The sequence below is a fragment of the Equus przewalskii genome, chromosome 1 (assembly GCF_037783145.1).
Source record: "Equus przewalskii isolate Varuska chromosome 1, EquPr2, whole genome shotgun sequence".
NCBI classification, from domain to species: domain Eukaryota; kingdom Metazoa; phylum Chordata; class Mammalia; order Perissodactyla; family Equidae; genus Equus; species Equus przewalskii.
In genome coordinates this window covers 42,583,300-42,603,249 of record NC_091831.1, presented here as the reverse complement: position 1 = coordinate 42,603,249, position 19,950 = coordinate 42,583,300, and the positions used below count along the sequence as shown (strand labels likewise).

The following is a 19,950-nucleotide window of genomic DNA, read 5'->3' as shown; positions in this document are numbered from 1 at the left end:
ATGGGTCACCTCCAGCCCTAAGGAATCTCATTTGTTAACCTCAGCATGTATGTAGGATAAATATTTCTTATATATGCCAATATGTGAAAGGCATTGGTAAACACCGCTGATCCGCATCTGAAATTATGTTTATATGTTTAGTGATTTTACATTAGTTATACAATTTAAGACCAACAGCAATACTACAAGAGGCAGAAACTGCTATTATCCTCATTCATAAATGAGCCGTTCATGAATAATGGGTTAAATAATTTGTCCAAAGTCTCACTGTTTTTAGAGATAAAGCTTCCCATCTTCTTAACACAGAAAACAGCGTCTATTAAGGTAAAAGGGAATCCAATACTCTCCCCCAAAGTCTTCTCCAGGACAAATTTATATGTTACTTCAATTGTTTTCTTCCATTGTTTCCAGCAATATTGTCTATACTCCACCATGTCTTCACCATCCTATACTTTCACAATTTTTTTCTTTTTATTGCATGCAAAACTATACATTTCTCCTCTGTTATCTCATCTCAGTGGATTTCACCCATTATTCCAACCTGTTGAGATATTTTGGTCTTTGTCAGGTGTAAGGCCACTGGTTCAATTCAAGTAAGGCAAGTTGAAGGAAAACAAAAAACTCTGACTATTTGGTACAATGCGGAATAGGTTATACAAGTAAGTGAAACATGTAATTTAAAGAGGTAGAAAGTTCAACATAAGAATGAATTGTCTAAATGCTTTTAAATCAAATTCTAGATTTAGACACATCCTTTTTCATTGGATACAAATAGAGAAAACACTGTTTTCTCCTTCTAGCCTCTAGGCCTTCATGTAACGCTTTCCTTCTCTCAGAAGGCACTTCCCCAGCCTCTCCCTCCGACTTGTCCATCCTCACCCCTCCTTTGCAAAGCTCTACTCATCATTCAATTCTCAACTTTAGCATTATGTCAGTGAGGCCTTCAGACCACGTTTCACCCAACCTGTTGCAATCCCACCTGATTAAGGCCCTCAGGCACACGTTCTCCTTATAACTCCACACGTCTCCTTCATTGAAGTTATCACAACCGAAATCAAGTTCCATATTTACTTCTCTTTTAATGGTTTTATTAAAATATAATTTACATATTATAAAATTCACCCATTTAAATTTACTATTCAGCGGTTTTTAGTATATTCAAAGAGTTGTGCAATCACCACCAAATCTAATTTCAGAATATTTCCATTATCCTAAAAAGAAACACTATTTGTGAGTAGTTGCTCCCCCTTCCCCCACCCCTCCCAGCCCTAGCAACCACTAATCCACTTTCTGCCTCTATAGATTTGCCCAGTCGGAATAGTTCATATAAATAGAATCATACACTATGTAGCATTTTACTTTTACTTAGCATAATGTTTTCAAGGTCATCCTTGTTGCATGTATCAATACTTCATTCCTTTTTATAGCCAAATAGTATTCCATTGTGTGCATATACCACATTCTATTTATCCATTCATCAGTTCATGAGCATTTGCGTAATTTCTCATTTTTGGCTGTTATGAATAATGCTGCTATAAACATTTGGGTACAAGTTTTTGTGTGGATGTATGTTTTCAGTTCTCTTGGCTAAACACACAGAAGTAGAATTTCCAGGTCACGTGGGCACTCTATGTTTAACATTTTGAGGAGTTGCTACACTGGTTTTCAAAAGAAGCTGCGCCATTTACGACCTCATCAGCAATGTATGAGTTACAATTTCTCCACATCCTTGCCAATATTTGTTATTGCCTATCTTTTTATTCTAGACATTCTAGTGAGTGTGAAGTAGTATGTCATCTTGGTTTTGATTTTCATTTCCCTAATGACTATTAACATTGAATATTTTTTCACATGCTTATTAGCCTTTTCTATATGTCCTTTGGAGAAATATCTATTCAAGTCACTTGCTCATTTGAAAATTGAACTATTCATCTTTTTATTATTAAGTTGTAAGTGTTCCTTACATATTCTAGATACAAGTCCTATGATGGTTAATTTTATGTGTCAACTTAGCTGGGCCATGGTGCCCAGATATTTGGTCAAACACTATTTTGGATTTTTCTGTGAAGGTGTTTTTTGTGGATAAGATTAACATTCACATCCGTGGATTTTGAATAAAGCAGATTACCCACCATAACATGGATGGGCTTCAACCAATGAATTGATGATCTTAATAGAACAAAAACTGACCTCCCCCAAGCAAGAAGGAATTCTGCCAGCAAATAGCCATCAGACATGAACTGCAACATTGGCCCTTCCATGGTCTCCAGCCTGCCAGCCCATTCTGCAGATCTTGAACTTGCCAGCCTCCATAATCACATGAGCCAATTCTTTAAAATAAATCTGTCTCACTCATGCTCTCTCTCTCTCTCTCTCTCGCTTGCTCGCTGTACACACACACATCCTACTGGTTCTCCTATTGAAGAACCCTGACTAATACAATTGTGTCCCTCATTGCATATGGGATTTACAAATATGTTCTCCCATTCCATATTTACTTCTATAATAGAATAAGATGTGAAGATATTAATATTAAAGTGAGAGTTGTCTTTTCTTTTTAATCTCTCGACCCTGCCACAACACACACAGATACACACACGCTTTCCATTTTTTCCTCCTTCAAAAGCAGCCACTTGCCACATAGAAGGGAAGACCCAAAATGAACCAGGGAGCTCTAAACAGATGATTAAATCTTCAAATTTAGAGTCCCTTAGGCCAAAGCAATTGAGAAAGAACAGATTCTTTGAATTCCCTCCAGGTTGGCTTTGAATAGCAAGAGCCAAACCTAAAAGAAGGGGAGAAAAAGTTTAGTCATAACAACAGATTCAAAGAGAACTAAAAGTGTTCCTGTCTACTCCATCAGTTTCTTTCCTGAAGACTCTAGGCCTGTTTAGAGTGATAAAAAGAGACAGCTTCCCAGCCCTCCAATAACTTAATCAAATGTAGGACTTTTCCCCTGTCTTACTCACAACTGGAGAGAATGCAAAGGAATCCGGGAAGATGTCCACATGATATGGTAACAGCAAGGAACAGTTGCACGGCTAAAACAATGAACTATTTTATCAGCCCTGCTGGAACTTGCAGCAAGGAGGAGTGTCTCTGTTACATTAACCTCCTTGTCCAATGATGGTCCCTGATTGAATAATCCAATATTTGCTTCCTTCCATGTTATCAAGCAATAGTGAGTTGAAAAATGTTTTCTTTCTTTGCCTTTTTTCTGTCTATTTTTACTTTCTTATCATGTCCCTCTTAATAATGCAAGAAATCTGAGGAATGATATTTGTCTAAGACCTTGTCAGGGCCATAATAATATAAATATCCAATAAATAAAAACAAATAAATGCACCATCTAGGGACACAAACCATAAAAACCCATTATTCAGGCTCAAATGTGTCCAAGATCCAATCATACAAAGTCACAAACCCAAAGGTAAAGAGTTCTTTAAAAGCTGGTCAAGCAAAGAGGTTTTTTACTCTAAGACAATCAGATCCAATGTTTGAATGAGAGAATTGGGCATGACACAGATTTCAATATAAGCAAAGAAGTGGCTCTGATATGCTGGATTTTCTGTTTAAAAATCAGGAGATTTAAATATAGCACCCATGCCCCACTTATATTCGCATAAAAGAGAAATACACTATGCCAAATGGTGAAAAATGAATTTGTTGGCGTAATTTGATTCTTCAATCTGGCATTTTCAATAAAGTACAGTTTTCCTTGAGTTATCTAACCCTTTTCGCCTTCATTGATGAAAGCACAACCGCTTCCACCCAAATTAATTTTCAAGCCCGCTTTGAGACATGATGTTAGGTTAATCTCTGCTTCTCTTCTTTATAAGAAAATGTTCTTATTTATCATTTCCTTTAATGGTGTCATCACAGTCCTGATACCTGGGTATATTGGACTTGAGTTTACTCATGCTGACATTTCTCCATTGTGTTTGTGTAGGGGAGCGCTGAAGGGAGCTATTTCTCAGTTGGAGATCAACTAAGGGTTATTCTATCCGTTTGAAAAATGTAATTCATCAAAAAGACTAATCATGTGTACATAAAAGAAGAAGGAAAACATGTGAAGTTACTATTATAAGAAATAAAAGATTAGATCCTATCTTACATTTCAGTTCTTTTCATTTACCCACAGGTATTTCTGAGGCTCTCAGAATAGATTCCAACACTTGATTAACTAATTCAAATATGTATTTTCACATAACATATGGGATAGTATAGAGTTTAATGAAACCAGTTTATAAAGTTAGGTCTTGGTATTCCCTACATGTACCTAAAAATTCTTTTATTTTTCAAACAATAAAATCGCTTCCCTAGCAAACCAGATTTGGAGTTCCTAAAATGACCTCTGATATTTATTAAGACTTAATTTGAGTCACATATGGGATGAGAAGAACATACTATGGTGACAACTAAGGTGAATAATTAGAGAGTCAAGGAAATTATTTCAACCTGTGTGGTAAAACAGAACCTAGAAAAATGTTGAGATTATTGTGCTTGATCTGGACAGGCCTTTCGCTAAGAACTTCTCTGTATCTACGCATATACACAACATCTCAAAGGGACTAGAGAAAACTTGTATATGTTCTTGAAAAGGGCATGAGAGATTCAATATGAAAGAAATTATTTCTCCTATGTGATATAAAGGAAAGGGAGAAAGGGGCACTAAATTGTTATGCTAAGAATAAGGATTATTTCTTGTTTTATAATCTCATAGGTAGGAACAAACAAGTGGGTACATCCACACTAGAAATTATGGGGGGGTAAGTGGAGGCTGGGGTGGGCAACAGCAGAAATGACTCACATACAGGCTTCTCTTCCAGTTCCAGAATAGGATGCCCCAGATATCACACATTTTTCCTCTAGTCACACGCATCCTATGTCACTTGATCCATAACATTATCTTCATTCCTCTTTCTATCTGGTTACACTTTGTTTCTCTCAGTCCCTGCCTCCCTTATCCCTATTCTTTAACTTTTTTCCCCCTTATTCTGGAAGTATTGTTTCGTAATGAATATAAGGAATGAAATAGTCAATAAGAAAGTAAATCCACATACAAACCATCCATCCTTACCTGGGTTATTTTGCAGTAGCCCTCTAACTGGTCTGTCCCTCTATAATCCATTCTTCTCACACTCGCCAGAGAGATATTATTAAAACATCACTCAGATCATGTCACTTTACTATTCATAATCCTACAAATCTTCCCGTTACACTTAGAATAAACACCAAACTTCTTATCACGACTGGCAAAACCCTCTGCCATCTGGCCTTGCCTCATTTTTCTCTAGTCTCATCTCAGCCCACTATTTACCTTCTTTCTCTTCCTTAAAGACACCAAATTCATTCCTACTTGAGGCACTTATGCGTGCTCTTCCCTCTGTCGGGTACACATGGCATCCCACATCTGCATTCAGATCTCAGCTTAAATATTACCTCCTTAGAGAGGTCTTCCTTTCACCACCCAGTACAGAGGGACCTTATCATTGGATGCTATTTTCCTTCCTTACTTCTCTTCTGTACCACTGGAACATATGCTCTGGGGAAGCAGGGCCCTGAATCCCCAGGGCGTGGAACAGTCCCTGGCATGAGGCAGGTGCTCCACAAGTATTTGTCAAACAAACAAGGTTGAAAATTTCTTTGTTGAATGCTATAATAATACTGCTTTCCTTTCAAAATAATCTTGTATTCTTTCATCTTCTTGTTAATATTTGTAGAAAGAAAGACAGCCCAATGATTATGCAAGCATATTTCCCTTTAATGTTATGTGGCACTGGTATTGCTTTTGTGATTTCAAATTTGCTTCACTCTATCTGATACATAATTTAATCTATTTTCTCATTGTGCTTGTTTATTCAACTTGAGTTGAACACCTCCATGCATTGGGTAGTATATTTATATGTCTACTTCCTATTTTGTCTGTTTATTTCACTTTTATGTCCTCAAAACAACTGTGTGGGCACTTAATCATCTATGTCCATTTTCATGCAGCATCGGTATAGACTGTACCAGGGCTCACACAATTCCAACCTAAATTAAGACATCTTCTGATTAGAAAATCTGACATAAAATACTGAAACATTTCTTTGGTCAGAATTATTTATAGAGCTCTGGCTATTGTTTTGCAAAACATAGCAAATGCTTCCACAGCTGTGGAAAAGAAAGAAAATGATTAAAGGAGTTCATGGGAATTTTTTAATTTTTTTTGAGGGGCTTGATTGGGACTAATAAAATTGCATGTTAGTTCATTTTGTTTAAAAAAATAAAAAAGTTATCAGAGAGTTCTTTAGTACATTCAACAAGGAAAGCAAAAAGCAAAAGAACTGGAAAAAGCAGTTTTACATTTACAGGTTGCAGGTCCAGTTGTCAGCACATTCATAGAGAAATCCAGCCAGTGTTTTTTCTCATGAATTTTTTATACTTGAACATAGAGATCAAACGTGGCTTTTGCTTTACTTTATGTTCACGTATAAGATGAAGGAGACCAATAAATCGTAGGAAAGTGCACTTCGATAAGACTCAAACTAAGAATTTGTGGATATGAACCTTTGAAATTTACGGATCGTAGAGTTACTGGTATAGTTATTACCCAGAAACAAAAACATTTTCAGTGTCTTTCCAGTTCAACCCTATTACAGCACAACTCCAAAAATTCTTCAGCCTCATGAGACTAAAATCCATTGATCCTACAATCTCTCACTGGCTCTTGCAACTTCTAGTGTACCTCTTTCCTCCTTGCCCAGTTTAAATTCCAGGGTCAATCATTATAATCCTTCCTTCACATTCACCCTCAACTCCCTATTCGCTCCCTCAACCATTCATCTTCTCTTGGCAAAGACCAATTCTGGTTAAATTCAATTCTCTGCCTACTTGGAACCCGAATCCAGGCAAACAAATGGGGCTGAAAAAAACCACGTAACCAAATGGGCTAGTGACCAAGACACACTCAACGTTTCCCTCAGCTTGACTAAACATTAGACAGGCTCCTTCCTGACTCTAGGCTCCTGAAACCCTTTTTCTTTGAGCGTTTCCTTTAGACACTTTACAATTGTAAATTCTTTTTCTGCCTCTTTGAGATGCAAATCTTCTCCCAGTCTATTGCCAGTTTTACAACCCAGGAATGTCTTTCTTAAGGACCCAAGAACCATTCCTTAGATATGTAATCATAGGAGATAGCCCCTCTATCTCCCAGTCTCCGGTGGGAGGGTAGAAAGCCTAACTTCCAGAAGGGACAATTAGCAAATGCTGATGACCTAATCACTTTGACCAACCTCCTCCCTACTGGAGTACTCTTACTGAAGTACCTCTACCTAAGTACTTCTCAAGTACTTTTCCACTGTCTCCCATCTTTTGCTCCAGCAGAGTTGAGTTTGATACCTCTCCCCTATTGCGAGTCTTGAATAAACTCTTCCTTGCCTGTTTAACTCACATTTGGGATTGTTAAAATCAAGTGAGGCCTGAATGATGGCTGGCAATAAACTTGTTATCCTATTCCGTTTACTCTTTCATTTTTTTAATACTTTTTCCTCTGTCCTCAAACCTCTCATATCTCTACCTCATTCTCATTCTCATTTCATGACTTGCTTTCTAGATCACTAAGAAGATAAAAGATATCACAACAGGTTTTCTACAGATCCAGCTCCTCCATCAACCCACCTACCCTATGCTTGCCCAGATAGTCTGCCTTGTCTGTCTCTGTAGTTACCAGAGACCCTCTTCTCTTGTGTTTACTCAAGACACTGCTTGTGTAGACTTCCTCTCTGTTTCCTGCTTCAACATTCCTTGTGCTACAACAATCTCTTCTCTTCCCATCCACTACCCCGTTTCTCTTCTTGCCTTTTTCAACAAAATTCACATGCAAGTTTCACAGTCTCTTATTTGAAACATTTCTTCTCTTGGATTTTAAGGCAGAAAATGCTCCTAGTTTTCCTCCTTTTTTCATAAGCTGCTACATTGCCCAATCTCTTAAAATGGAAATGTTAAGGATCAATCATCAAGGCTTTTTTCTATCTATTCTGCTTTTTTCATTCATTTATTCATTCGTTCCCTTATCCCCATAGCTCTTGCTTCTGCATTCTGCTATAAGGAACCATTCACATGTATCCAACGTGTAACATTTTGTTTGCAATGACTCTTAGCAAAATGCTTTTTTGTGCATATATACTTTGAGGTATGTAAATATTTTATCAATTATCTCAATTTTGTTTGGTTTTATGTTTTTCTGTCAGCATAATGTTTTTAAGATCCATTCATTCCATTATCATAATTAATTGGTGGTTGCTACCTGCCGCAGAGTTCTGCCTTGCATGACCAACAGCTCCCTGCTATACAAACAATACTACAATAAACCCTGCACCTGCCAAGGACCCTCAAGCTCCTGTTTCCCATACCCTATCTCCCGGAGCTTCTAATCTTCCCACCCATCAGGTACTCTTCCTCAAGTCTTCTCCATTTCAGTGAATAATAACTCCATCCTTCCCGTTATTTACATCCGAAATGTTGAGGTCACCCTTGATTCCTCTCTTTCTTTCATGCCACACATCTACTGCAACAGGAAAGCTTTTCAGCTCTCTCTTCAAAATACCTTTAGATTCTGACTGTTTCTTAATATCCCACCATGGGGAGCAAAACCACCATTACTTCTCTCCTTGATTGTTGAAGCAGGCTCTTAATCTTTTCTCAACAGAGCAGCTCCAGCAGTCTTGTGAAAAATTTAAGTCAAATAATTTCATTGCTGTGCTTAGAGCTATCCAATGGCTTTCATATCAGCCCAAGTAAAAGCCAAAATAATTGTAATGGCTTAAATGGCCCTAAATGATCTGCCTGTTCCTGTAACACTCCACTCACATCTTCCTCTGACCCTTTACTTTGGTCCTGTCACACTGATCCCCTGGCTGTACCTGGAACTCCTCAAACACACTTCCTGGAGCCTCTACATACGCTCTTTCCTTGGCTCCGACAATTCATCACTTCTTTATTCAATTGACAATTCAAGTTACAAGTACTAATCCTCCAACTCCGCATACCCTCCCTCCTCACTGAAATTCTTCTCTTTAGCATTTATCTTTATTGGACATACCATACATTTTTAAAAATTATTCTGTCTACTGTCTATCTTCTCTATGGCTGCCACCCAAACAATGTAAGCTTCAAAAAAACAGATTTTTGTTTTGCTTTGTTCTGTTTTTTCATTGCTGCATGCCCAGAGCACAAGAGTGCCTGGAATATAGTAGGCATTCAATAAATAATTGCATAACAGATAAAAACAGTCAATACGAAGTCTCATTCTAAGCACCCTGAAGAGCAATAAGGGAAATTTACATGTAAGAAAGATTCAGATGGGGAAGCACATTTCTAAACTACCCTTTTCTCCAGAGCTGACCATTTGCATCTCATTTCATTTCTACGTACCCAATTAAACCTTCCTTGGGAATGCTGCTTAAAAGCTCCTAAAAAAGCAAAAATGTTAATCTGATCCTGCCTCTCCTTCCATTTCCCCAGGTTTAAAAGCCTGTAAAGGTTTTCTCTGGCTAAAAGGATGAAATCAAAGTATCTCACCCAACCTCCTAGGTAGGCACTTCAAGATCCATCTCCAGGCACATTCTGCATTCCAGCCTTTATTCATCCACTTGGTTCCTTCTGTCTATAATAATCCTTCATACAGTCAACTCCTACTTACTTTGCAGATCTGTGCTCAACATATTTCCTCAGAATATTTCCATAGCCCCTAGACTACATTGGTTCCCATTTCATGCTCTTAGCAGCTCATATCTTACACTTTGGTTTGGATCACAAGTCCAATTAATCAATTTTTATGTAATTAGTTGATGACTATGAATCTCTCCTTTTAGAATGTAAATTCCATTAGGGAAGGACTGTGCCTATCTTATTCCCTGCTATATCCTAGGACCCCTAATTATAGGGGATACTCAGTGAACATTTGCTGAATAAAGGTCAAAAAGGAATGAACATGACCTGTAACAAAGACTTTCCTTTGACCCAACTTGAGTCAGGCTCATCTGAGTCCTCTTCCTGACTACGCCCCTGAACTTGTGCTCTGTCCTTGGCTCCTCTAGTCCAGTTTGAGCAAGAATCATGTCCAGTCAGTTTAACAAAAGTCCCCCATCCTTGATACTAGATTAAATTTCTTACCCATCACCTTGATATCCCATCACCCTGGCCTGCCTTCAGCAAAAATCCTATAAGCTTGGTTTAGCTAGAATCCCATTACCTCCGATGTTTCCTTTTAGTAATTTTCTATCCACTGAGCCCCACGCTGCTCTTGGCTATAAATCTCCACTTGTGCTTGTATCTGGAGTTGAGCCTGATCTCTCTCCTCAACGACACTGTTGTAGTCTCCCTTGAATAAAGTCTGCCTCATTGTCTTTAACAGGTACCTGAACAATTTTTCTTTAACACCAGGAATGTTAGCCTCACCTGAATTGTCTCTGTCCCATGATTTTGCCTGTGCTGCCTGGTTAGCCTTCTCAATTCATGAATTCATGTTTTGTTTGCCCAGTCTGATTTATAGTAACTCTGTCCTCCACCTTGCCCACCTCAGCTAGGGCATCCTACTCTGGACTCATGGTGGGCTTTGCCTTCACATTTACTGTTGTGGGGGACTGGCATTGGCCACCCCAAATATGTCTCTTTGGCATGAGGATTATTTGGGGCTGGTTACTTTTGGTAGACTGCAGACAGGAAGGAGGCTCTGGGGAGTGGAACTTGCTTGCCCTTTGTTAGGAGACATTTACATTGTAAAGGAAATCTCCATCTGTAAAGGTGTCTCCCTCTCTGTACCAGGAAGAAGGGGGGATAACCTTATCTCTAGAAACTCTTCATCAATGCCAAAGGCAAGGACTTAGATCTGCATTTGTTTGCTGTACTTTTGTGGTAATCTCCCATGATCGACTCCCCCTCCACTCCCAACATCCTCCTTTGTCGTTAGCTGAAGATGATATTTAAGGTGGGGGCTTCAGCCATTTGGGAGAGTTGCTCAGCTTGCCTGAGCCTCCCATGTATACATGTCATAAAGCTTTGTTTAATTTTCTCCTGCTATTCTGTCTCATGTGACTTTAATTTGTTTTCAGGCCAGAATAACCCAGAGAGGGTAGAGGAAATGTCTTCCTCCCCTACACTGTCCTTGTATTCCCATTAATCCATCTGTACTTCCTCAGCAAAGGAGGACAGATAATTTTCATCCTTTTCAACCTAAAACAGAACTCATATGCTCAATACCTTTAGGAGAACAACTTTAGACAGTAAAACTTGTCTGCTTTATATTTGGTCTGAAGCTCGTGGACTCAAGCGGACAAACTTCTTTCTGTTAGTGCTCAGTTATGAATCTCAAAGAGTCAGTCTATCATTAAATAGCCTAATGTGCATGGTTTCTCTTCTTCAAATTCATGGCTCCATAGGTTCAGAGAAAAGAAGTAACAGTGACACTTTCACATTCAGGCATAACATTACATGCATAAAATATTTTTATATGCTAATAAAATATGTACCCAACTGCTAATTCCTGTTGTAAATTTGCTGAAATGAAGCTTCAGAGTGGGAATTACTACAATCTTGCTTTACACTGATTGAAATAAGAGAGAAATATGCCATCTCCCATTCTTGGAAGTCAAAGTAACATTATATTTGCCACAACGAAAAGTTTTCTTCCCTCTGTGCTAAGTTGGCTTGCACATTTCTAACTGTGTACAAATGTCAGATGGGCTGAGCTGCCTTTAATTTGAAGCCAAATATATAGCTCATTCCAGAGCTTAAAAGTATTTAAAAGGTCTCTCAACAGTTCTTAATTCATTGTCACACAGCTGTGATGGGCTGGGTCCTATCTCAAAAAGTTCAAGGGCTAAAACCAATTACCTCTTCAAGGACGTCAGCAAGCTTACTGAGGATTTCTTCAGGAAGGCTCTGGAATGTTGGTACGCTGAAAAACAAAATATAGAGATAATGCTGAAGGCACGAACAGCAACTGACTTTCATAAATAAAACAGTGATATACCTGAATGAAAATCTAAAAAGCATTTCATGACAAAGAAGGTGCAGATGAAGATCAAAGCAATAACTTAAGCATCATTTGATGACTAACAGGGAAAAGTCATGTTGTTCTAGAAGGAAGTTGGAGGTTGGACAGAATTGAGACCAAATCCTACTTATATTTACCTGTGTAACCTTGGATGCCTCAGCTACATTGAGGAGAAGACCATTCTCTCCCTTATCAGCCTGCTGTCACCAGATTCCCTTCACTTCAGTCTTTCTAAGTCCCCCTCCACACTCAACCACACACGTGCACACAAATACACACATGCATGCACACCTTCTATAGGCCAATTCCTTTTTTTTTCTTTTTGAGGAAGATTAGCCCTGAGCTAACATCTGCTGCCAATCCTCCTCTTTGTGCTGAGGAAGACTGGCCCTGAGCTAACACCCATGCCCATCTTCCTCCACTTTATATGTGGGATGCCTGCCACAGCATGGCTTGACAAGCAGTGTGAAGCTCCATGCCTGGGATCTGAACCAGTGAATTCTGGGCTGCCAAAGCAGAACATGTGAAGTTAACTGCTATGCCACTGGGCGGGCCCTATAGGCCAATTCCTACTCATTCTATGTGTGTGTGTGTGTGTGTGTGTGTGTGTGTTGTGAGGAAGATTGGCCCTGAGCTAACATCTGTTGAAAATCTTCTTCTTTTTGCTTGAGGAAGATTGTCACTGAGCTAACATCTATGCCAAACTTCCTCTATTTTATGTGGGATGCTACCACCGCAAGGCATGACCAGCAGTGCTAGGGCCACAGCCAGGATCTGAACCTGCAAACCCCAGGCCACCAAAGTGGAGTACGTGAACTTAATCACTATGCCACCAGGCGGCCCGCCTACTCATCCTTTAGGACACAGCTTTATTGATGATACATTCAATTCAGACTTTCAAGCATTCATTCAGTAGCATTGGAAAGCTTTCTACTCTCCCCAACTCCTTCTCAGATAGGTCAGGTCCTCTTATTATGAGCTCTTTTATCCCTTATTACAATGGTAATAAGATAATTAATCAGATATTTGTTACTGGATGTCTTCTCTGCTAGAATTAAAATGCCACATAAATAAGAACTGTATCTGTCTTGTTCAACTCCTGTATCTTCAGTGATTTACAAATAACAACTCAATAGCACATACTGAATAAAGTTATGAAAGCATGGATGTGTGAATGCTTTCTAGGACAGTTAGAAGGATCAGATTAGACAGGGTGGAGAAAAAAACCAGACTCGCAGGAGACACTGAAAAGTGTTAGTTCTTTTCTTCTCACTGACCAATAAATGAAAATACTGAATGATATTGAATGCACAAACCAACAAAACTTCTTTTATATGTGAAATAGTAATGACTTTAAAAGAAGAGAAGCATTCATCAACATATAATACTTGAAACTCCATTGGAAAATCTAACTAGAATGTGGAACTAAATTCTCATTTAATCTTATCTCAATGCTTGAATAGAGGAAAGACTATAAATGAGTGCATATACATTTGTGTGTCTGATATTTGACTTACAGAATAATTCTGGCTTGGTTAGAATGATACAACGAAAGAAGCCATAACACACTGTTTGGATATAAGCATGAAAGTTTTACTGTTAATTTGTCACTCTGATTCGTATTACGTAGTGTAAAATCTATTGATAAAATCCCAAGGTATTAGGTAGAGGTATAACAATTCACCCTGGACCATCTGTTCCACCAGATTTACCACTGTGGTCTTAGCCATGTGGGTTTTAATCTCCAGAAGGCAGTCTAATTCAGCGGCTGGATAGAACATTTCACAGAAAGAGACAGAGGAAGACGTTTCCATGAGTTATGCAGGTTGAAAAATCTAGTCCTTCCTTGTTCTTTTAATGAGCTATATTTCAGTTTCTTCTGGAATGTAGGATTAATTAGAATGCTTCTATCCCAGTAGGTATTTGTGAAAAACACAAACTACAGCTGAGTTTTTCTCATTTTACTATAATTGGGTCCCTTCATTAGACAGCCCTATTGCTTCTGTGTTACACTTTTTATTTCAATCTATGCTATGTCTATGTCAAGCCATGCTACAATACTTTTCATTTTCATGAGAGTTCTTATCCACGAGAACAAATTTAAGATGTGCTTGACCACATAACAAACTAAATGAAAACAAAACAAATTTTGGAGGGCTTTTTAAATAAATTACCTTTTACAATTTTATTTTTAAATTTTTTCAGCTTTATTGAGGTATAGTTGACAAATAAATTGGTAAGGTATTTTAAATGTACATTGTGATAATTTGATATAGACATATGGTAAAAGGATTTCTCCCATCTAGTTAATTAACACATACGTCACCTCACATATTTATCCTTTTTTTTTTTTTTGGTGAGAACATTAAGTTCTACTCTTAGCAAATTTCAATTATACAATACGGTGTTATCAGCTAATAGTCACCATGTTATCCACTAGATCCTCAGACCTTATTTATCTTATAGTTATACCGTTTTACCAGCCTCTTCCTGTTTCCCCCATCCCTCAGCCCCTGGCAAACAGTTTACTAATCTCTGTTTCTATGAGTTTGACTTTGTTTTTAGATTCCACATGTAAGCGATACTACATAACATTTGTCTTTCTCCGTCTGGGTTATTTCACTTAGTATAATACCCTCATGGTCCATCCATGTTGCCACCAAAGGCAGGATTTCCTTCATTCTCTGGGCTGAATAATATTCCATTGTATGTGTGTGTGTATGTGTCTATATATGTACATATATATACATACATATATATGTATACATATGCATATAAATACACATATATACATACATAATGTGTATATATGTATATATACACATATATACATATATACACACATAAACACACACTATGATCTTTTACAGTTTAAATGCTTCAAAACATTCAGCAGCACTCATTACTAATAAAAATTAAGGATGCTTTTTCAGAAGAAACACTTTAGAAAATTATCATTAACAATTGAAGCACTTCTAGATTTAACAAAATGGAAACCATTTAACAGAAAACTAAGTGGATTCACATTTGTAAAATACTCTAAGAACACTTTCGTAGCAATCTTTAAAATCCTAAGACCTCTATGTCTCCAAATACTAGATAAGTTCTCTCATGTAATTAATTTGCTTTCTAAGAATTATTAGTCCACAAATAGCTTGAACTAAGAACAAAACAATTGAGGATGCTCATAATTTGAAATTCTACCCATGAAGTACGTTGGTTGAACTTTTCCAAATACATCAAAAGACATTAATTTAGACTCCACTAATTTAGACATCTGATAATTCAGGTTGAAGTTGTCTATGATTTAGAAAACTTAAGGCAAAATAATTATTAGGACAAACATCTAGAAAATGTTTAAACAGTAGGGAAGAATATTTTCATCATGCAAAAAAATAATTTATTGTAACAATTTACATGATAATTACAATTCTTACAGATCTATTAAAACATTTTGTTCCCTAAGGACTTGCAATAGGCCTGAAGTTACAGAATAAACCTGAATGCAATATAATAGCGATGATTTAACATGTAGAGCTTTTCCACTGGATTTTCTAAGTGAATGAAGTAAGGACTTGGAATTTGTAATGACAACAACAGAAGATGAGATTTGAGTGCTTTCTACTTGCCAGGCACTGGGCTAAGAATTTTATAGGTAATATAAATTTTATTTTCACAACAGCCTTATCAAATCATCATTGTTATTGTCATTCATTTTACAGATAAGACAACTGGCAACTTGTGAGTTTGCCTGAGGTCACACTATTCACGTGGGTGAAGAAAGGACAAAATTCCTATCTGAATGACTGTGGAGCTTATCACTTCTGAGCTATGTGCTTTATAGTAAAAGTATTAAAATTCCTTCATGTTGCTTTCAAAACAGTGGTATATTCTTTTATATAATGATTTATAAATGAATCAATAATATTAATAACTTTTGGTTTAGTAACTCCATTTACTAACCAACTTTTTACTATGAAAAATGTCAAATAAACTGAAAGGCTAGAAGAATAGCACAAGGATTATCTGTGTCCCTACCACCTAGGTTTGCATCTAACGCGGCCCCATCTTTTCTTTATCTACTTTCAATCCAGGTATTTTTATATGTGTGTACAGATAAATACACAGATTTTTTTTTATGAACCATTTGAAAGTAAGTTACAGGTATCATAAAACTTCACCCCAATACTTCAGCGTATCCTGAAAATAAGAACATGTTCCTAAATAAATATAACACCACTATCATATATAAGAAAATTAACTACAATTCCATAATATCCTCTAATATCTAGTTCACATTCAAATATTCCCTATTACTCAAAAATGTCTTTACCAATTCTTTTTTCTTCTCAAACCAGGATCCAGTAAAAATCCACACACTGCTTTTGGCTGTTCTATTTCACGAGTCTCTTATTCTATAACAGTCCTCCCATATTGTCTCCCCATGACATTGACTTTTTGAAGAGACAACTGTCTTATTAGATGTCTTATATTCTGATTTTGTCTTGTGATTTTAGCTCAGGTAATCTACCAAATGAAAATAACAACTAACAGAAGAGGAAAAAAATCTAAGTACAAAGAATTTTATCATAGCCATGTGTCATTGAAAACAGTTGAGGCACTTAAGGAATAATATAATAACATATAGCAGCAGTTCTCAAAATGTGGTCTGGGAGCCCAGGGATTCCCCCAGACCCTGTCAAGGGGGTCCTCAAAGTCAAAACTATTTCCATAATGTCTAAGCTATAATTTGCCTTTTCTACTCTTATTCTTTCACATGTGTACAGTAGAATCCTCTAGAGGCTAAATGACATATGATGACACCATTGCTTTGATGGCTAATGGATGTATGCTTGCATGTTCTTGTGTTTTTCAGATTTTTTTTTTTAAATATTGGCAGGGGAACTCACAACTCTTGCCAATTTTTTTTTTCTGCCTTTTCCCCCCCAGACTCCCCAGTACATAGTTGTATATTTTAGTTGTGGGTACTTCTAGTTGTGGCATGTTGGACGCTGCCTCAGCGTGGCCTCATGAGAGGTGCCATGTCCAAGCCCAGGATCCGAACCAGCAAAACCCTGGGCTGCCAAAGCGGAGAGCGCAAACTTAACGACTTGGTCACGGGGCTGGCCCCCAGAATTTTTAAAGGTAGTAGTAGGTTTATGACGTAAGTGTACTCTTTTCAGAAGTTAACCCAGTATTATTTCAGTACTTCTACTGTGCTCTTACTACTTAGTTTTCATATACCTGCTCTAATCTCTGTAACCTTATCATCCAATATACCATTCTTTTGAACTTCTGAAGTTGCCTTTGTGTCTAAGTGGAAAAACAATAAGAAGTAAAAATATTTGATATCTTGTGCTGCAATAAAACTTTTAGATTTTTTTCGAAAACATTTCTAACTTTTAAAACTTTACTAATAGTATTAGAATTTTATAATAATAATTATTAAGAATTAAATACAAGAAGGTTTACTTATTATATTTTTATTATTTTTAAGGGTGGATCATTTACTTTGAAATGGGAGATTGGAAGACTCATATTCTCAAGCCACAGTTGCCAATTTCTAAGTGCGAAGACACTGAAAAATATAAAAAGGATACATCAGAGAGTTTTCTGACTGATGGATGGGATAAATCTAGTCCAAAGAAATTTGGAGACACTGTAAATAAGAAATGAAAATATGACAAAAATCTATCTTTCCCTTGCATTATAGATGGTAATAATTTACCTTATTGTCTTACAGAACAGAACATTTTAAAAACAGTGTTATCATGCCAGTTGTGATGTCCCACTGAGCTCAAAGTTTCAAGAAAAGAAAATAGTTTTTCAATGTAGACATGATGAAGTTTTTAAAAGCCAAAAATTGCCTGGTGCAGTTTTTCAAATTAGAAAGCAAAGAGTAAGCGAAGTATCTTACAGGGTGAATTATCATACTGTAATGACTGGAGAAGCCCACAGGATCGCTGAGGGACCAATCAAGCAACGTAGAGTTGACTTTGCTGAATGTCTGATGGATGAAGTCAGTAAAAGAAACCATTGCATTGCCTCTTCCCAATGATATACTACCTTGCTGAATTAAAGATTAAGCTGCAAACACAAAAATGAGTTAAGACTTCATAAAATTACACTTTTGCCTTACAAATGGATTAATCTTCAGTCATGGCTGGACTTGCTGTTTCACTTGTATTCATCTGGTATCAGAACCAACTAATCATCAAAGAAGATTATCTTTTAGATGAATGCTTGATAACAAACACCAGTGGTACTGAGCTACTCAGTATGTAATAACTTTTCAAATCTTATGGTTTATCCTGGAATGACTATGTTGACATTTGCACTGACAGTGGAAAAGCAATTGTGGTCCCTTAGCACAAATTAAGACAGTGACACCAAACTGTACTAGCTGTCATTATATCCTTAATGACCACATACTCAAAGTAAAAAAAAATAATGATAATAATAAAGTTTTACTTTTAAATGTTTCTGATGAAGCAGCAAAAGATATTCATTTTATTGTTTCAACCCATGAGTATGCATTATTTTAATATTGTGTGTGACAAAATGGCAAGTACACATAAAGCCCTTCTGCTGCACACTGAAGAATGACGGCTATCTCAAGGAAAATCAGTTGTGTGACTGCCGGAGTTGCAAGCTGAATTAGCCACTTTTCTTATGGAACATCGTTGTTACTCGGCAATGACCAACAAACCATGGTTATTCAGTCTTGAGTATCTGGCAGACAATTTTTTGAAAAAGAAGAAAGTGAGCCTGTCACTTCAAGAAAAATAACAGACAGTATTTGCTGTCAATGATAAAATTTAAACTTTTAAATGAAAATTAAAATTTCAGAAAACTTTTAGCTGCCATTGTGGGCTTAACAGCTTTCCAGTACTTGAGGACTTTCTGATAAGGTTATTGGTGGTATGTTGACATTAACAAATGTGGTTTTTTTGATATTGTAAATTCTGCATAACTCAGTGAACCAGTATTTTCCAGATGATCAATAAATGATGTTACAAAATCATGCATGGGGAAAGATCTATTCAAAGTGCAAGATGGATCAATGGATTTTAATGCGATAAAGTATGAAAAGTTCATTGTTAAGGTTTTAGATTCCTCATTGCAACAAATCTTTAATAAACTACCATTTGCCAGGTTTTGGAATAGTATTAAATAAGAATGTCTACAATTATCTGAAAAGACCATCAGCATACTCCTCCTTTTTCCTACTACATATGTCTGTGAGACTGATTTTTTTCATATACTTCAACCAAAACAATAAAAATTCAACAGATTGAATGCAGAAATATATATGAGAATCTGCTGTCTTCTACTAAGCCAGATATTGGCAGACAGATATTGACAGATTTGCAAAAATGAAAACTCAAGTTTCTCTTTTCACTGTTTTTTTTGTTTTTGAAAATATAGCTATTTTCATTAAAAATAGGCTTTTTATGGGGCCAACCCAGGGGTGTAGGGGTTAAGTTCATGCATTCTTCTTCAGCAGCTTGGAGTTTGCAGGTTTGGATCCTGGGCATGGACCTACACACCGCTTATCAAGCCATGCTGTGGTGGCATCTTACATACAAAATAGAGGAATGTTGGCACAGATGTTAGCTCAGGGTCAATCTTCCTCAAAAACAACAAAAAATAGGTTCTTTATGTGAACATGCAGTATGTTTATTTTTGATTTTTTAAATGAATTAAATAAATATTTTAAAATATTCTCATTTTTAACTCCTGATACAGTCAATATCAATAGCTATAACCCACATGAGTTGGAAAAACACTAAAAATGATATATTAATGAAAAGTATGTAAAACAAGGAATACTGACAAGATAATATTACAAGGAAAATATAAATTGTGTATACTACAAGTATGTTTTTATTAAAGACGCTTACAATTAT

The 19,950-nt window shown here is 36.8% G+C and overlaps 1 protein-coding gene across 3 annotated transcripts in view; it reads right to left on the bottom strand.

The window, feature by feature from the left end:
* PRKG1 (protein kinase cGMP-dependent 1) overlaps window positions 1-19,950 on the bottom strand; it is a 1,115,575-nt gene that overhangs the window by 330,610 nt on the left and 765,015 nt on the right. For all 3 annotated transcript variants that reach the window (XM_070562421.1, XM_070562430.1, XM_070562440.1), the window contains one exon: window positions 11,878-11,941. In XM_070562421.1, the coding sequence (XP_070418522.1) occupies window positions 11,878-11,941 (64 nt within the window). The remainder of the gene's footprint in view (window positions 1-11,877; window positions 11,942-19,950) is intronic.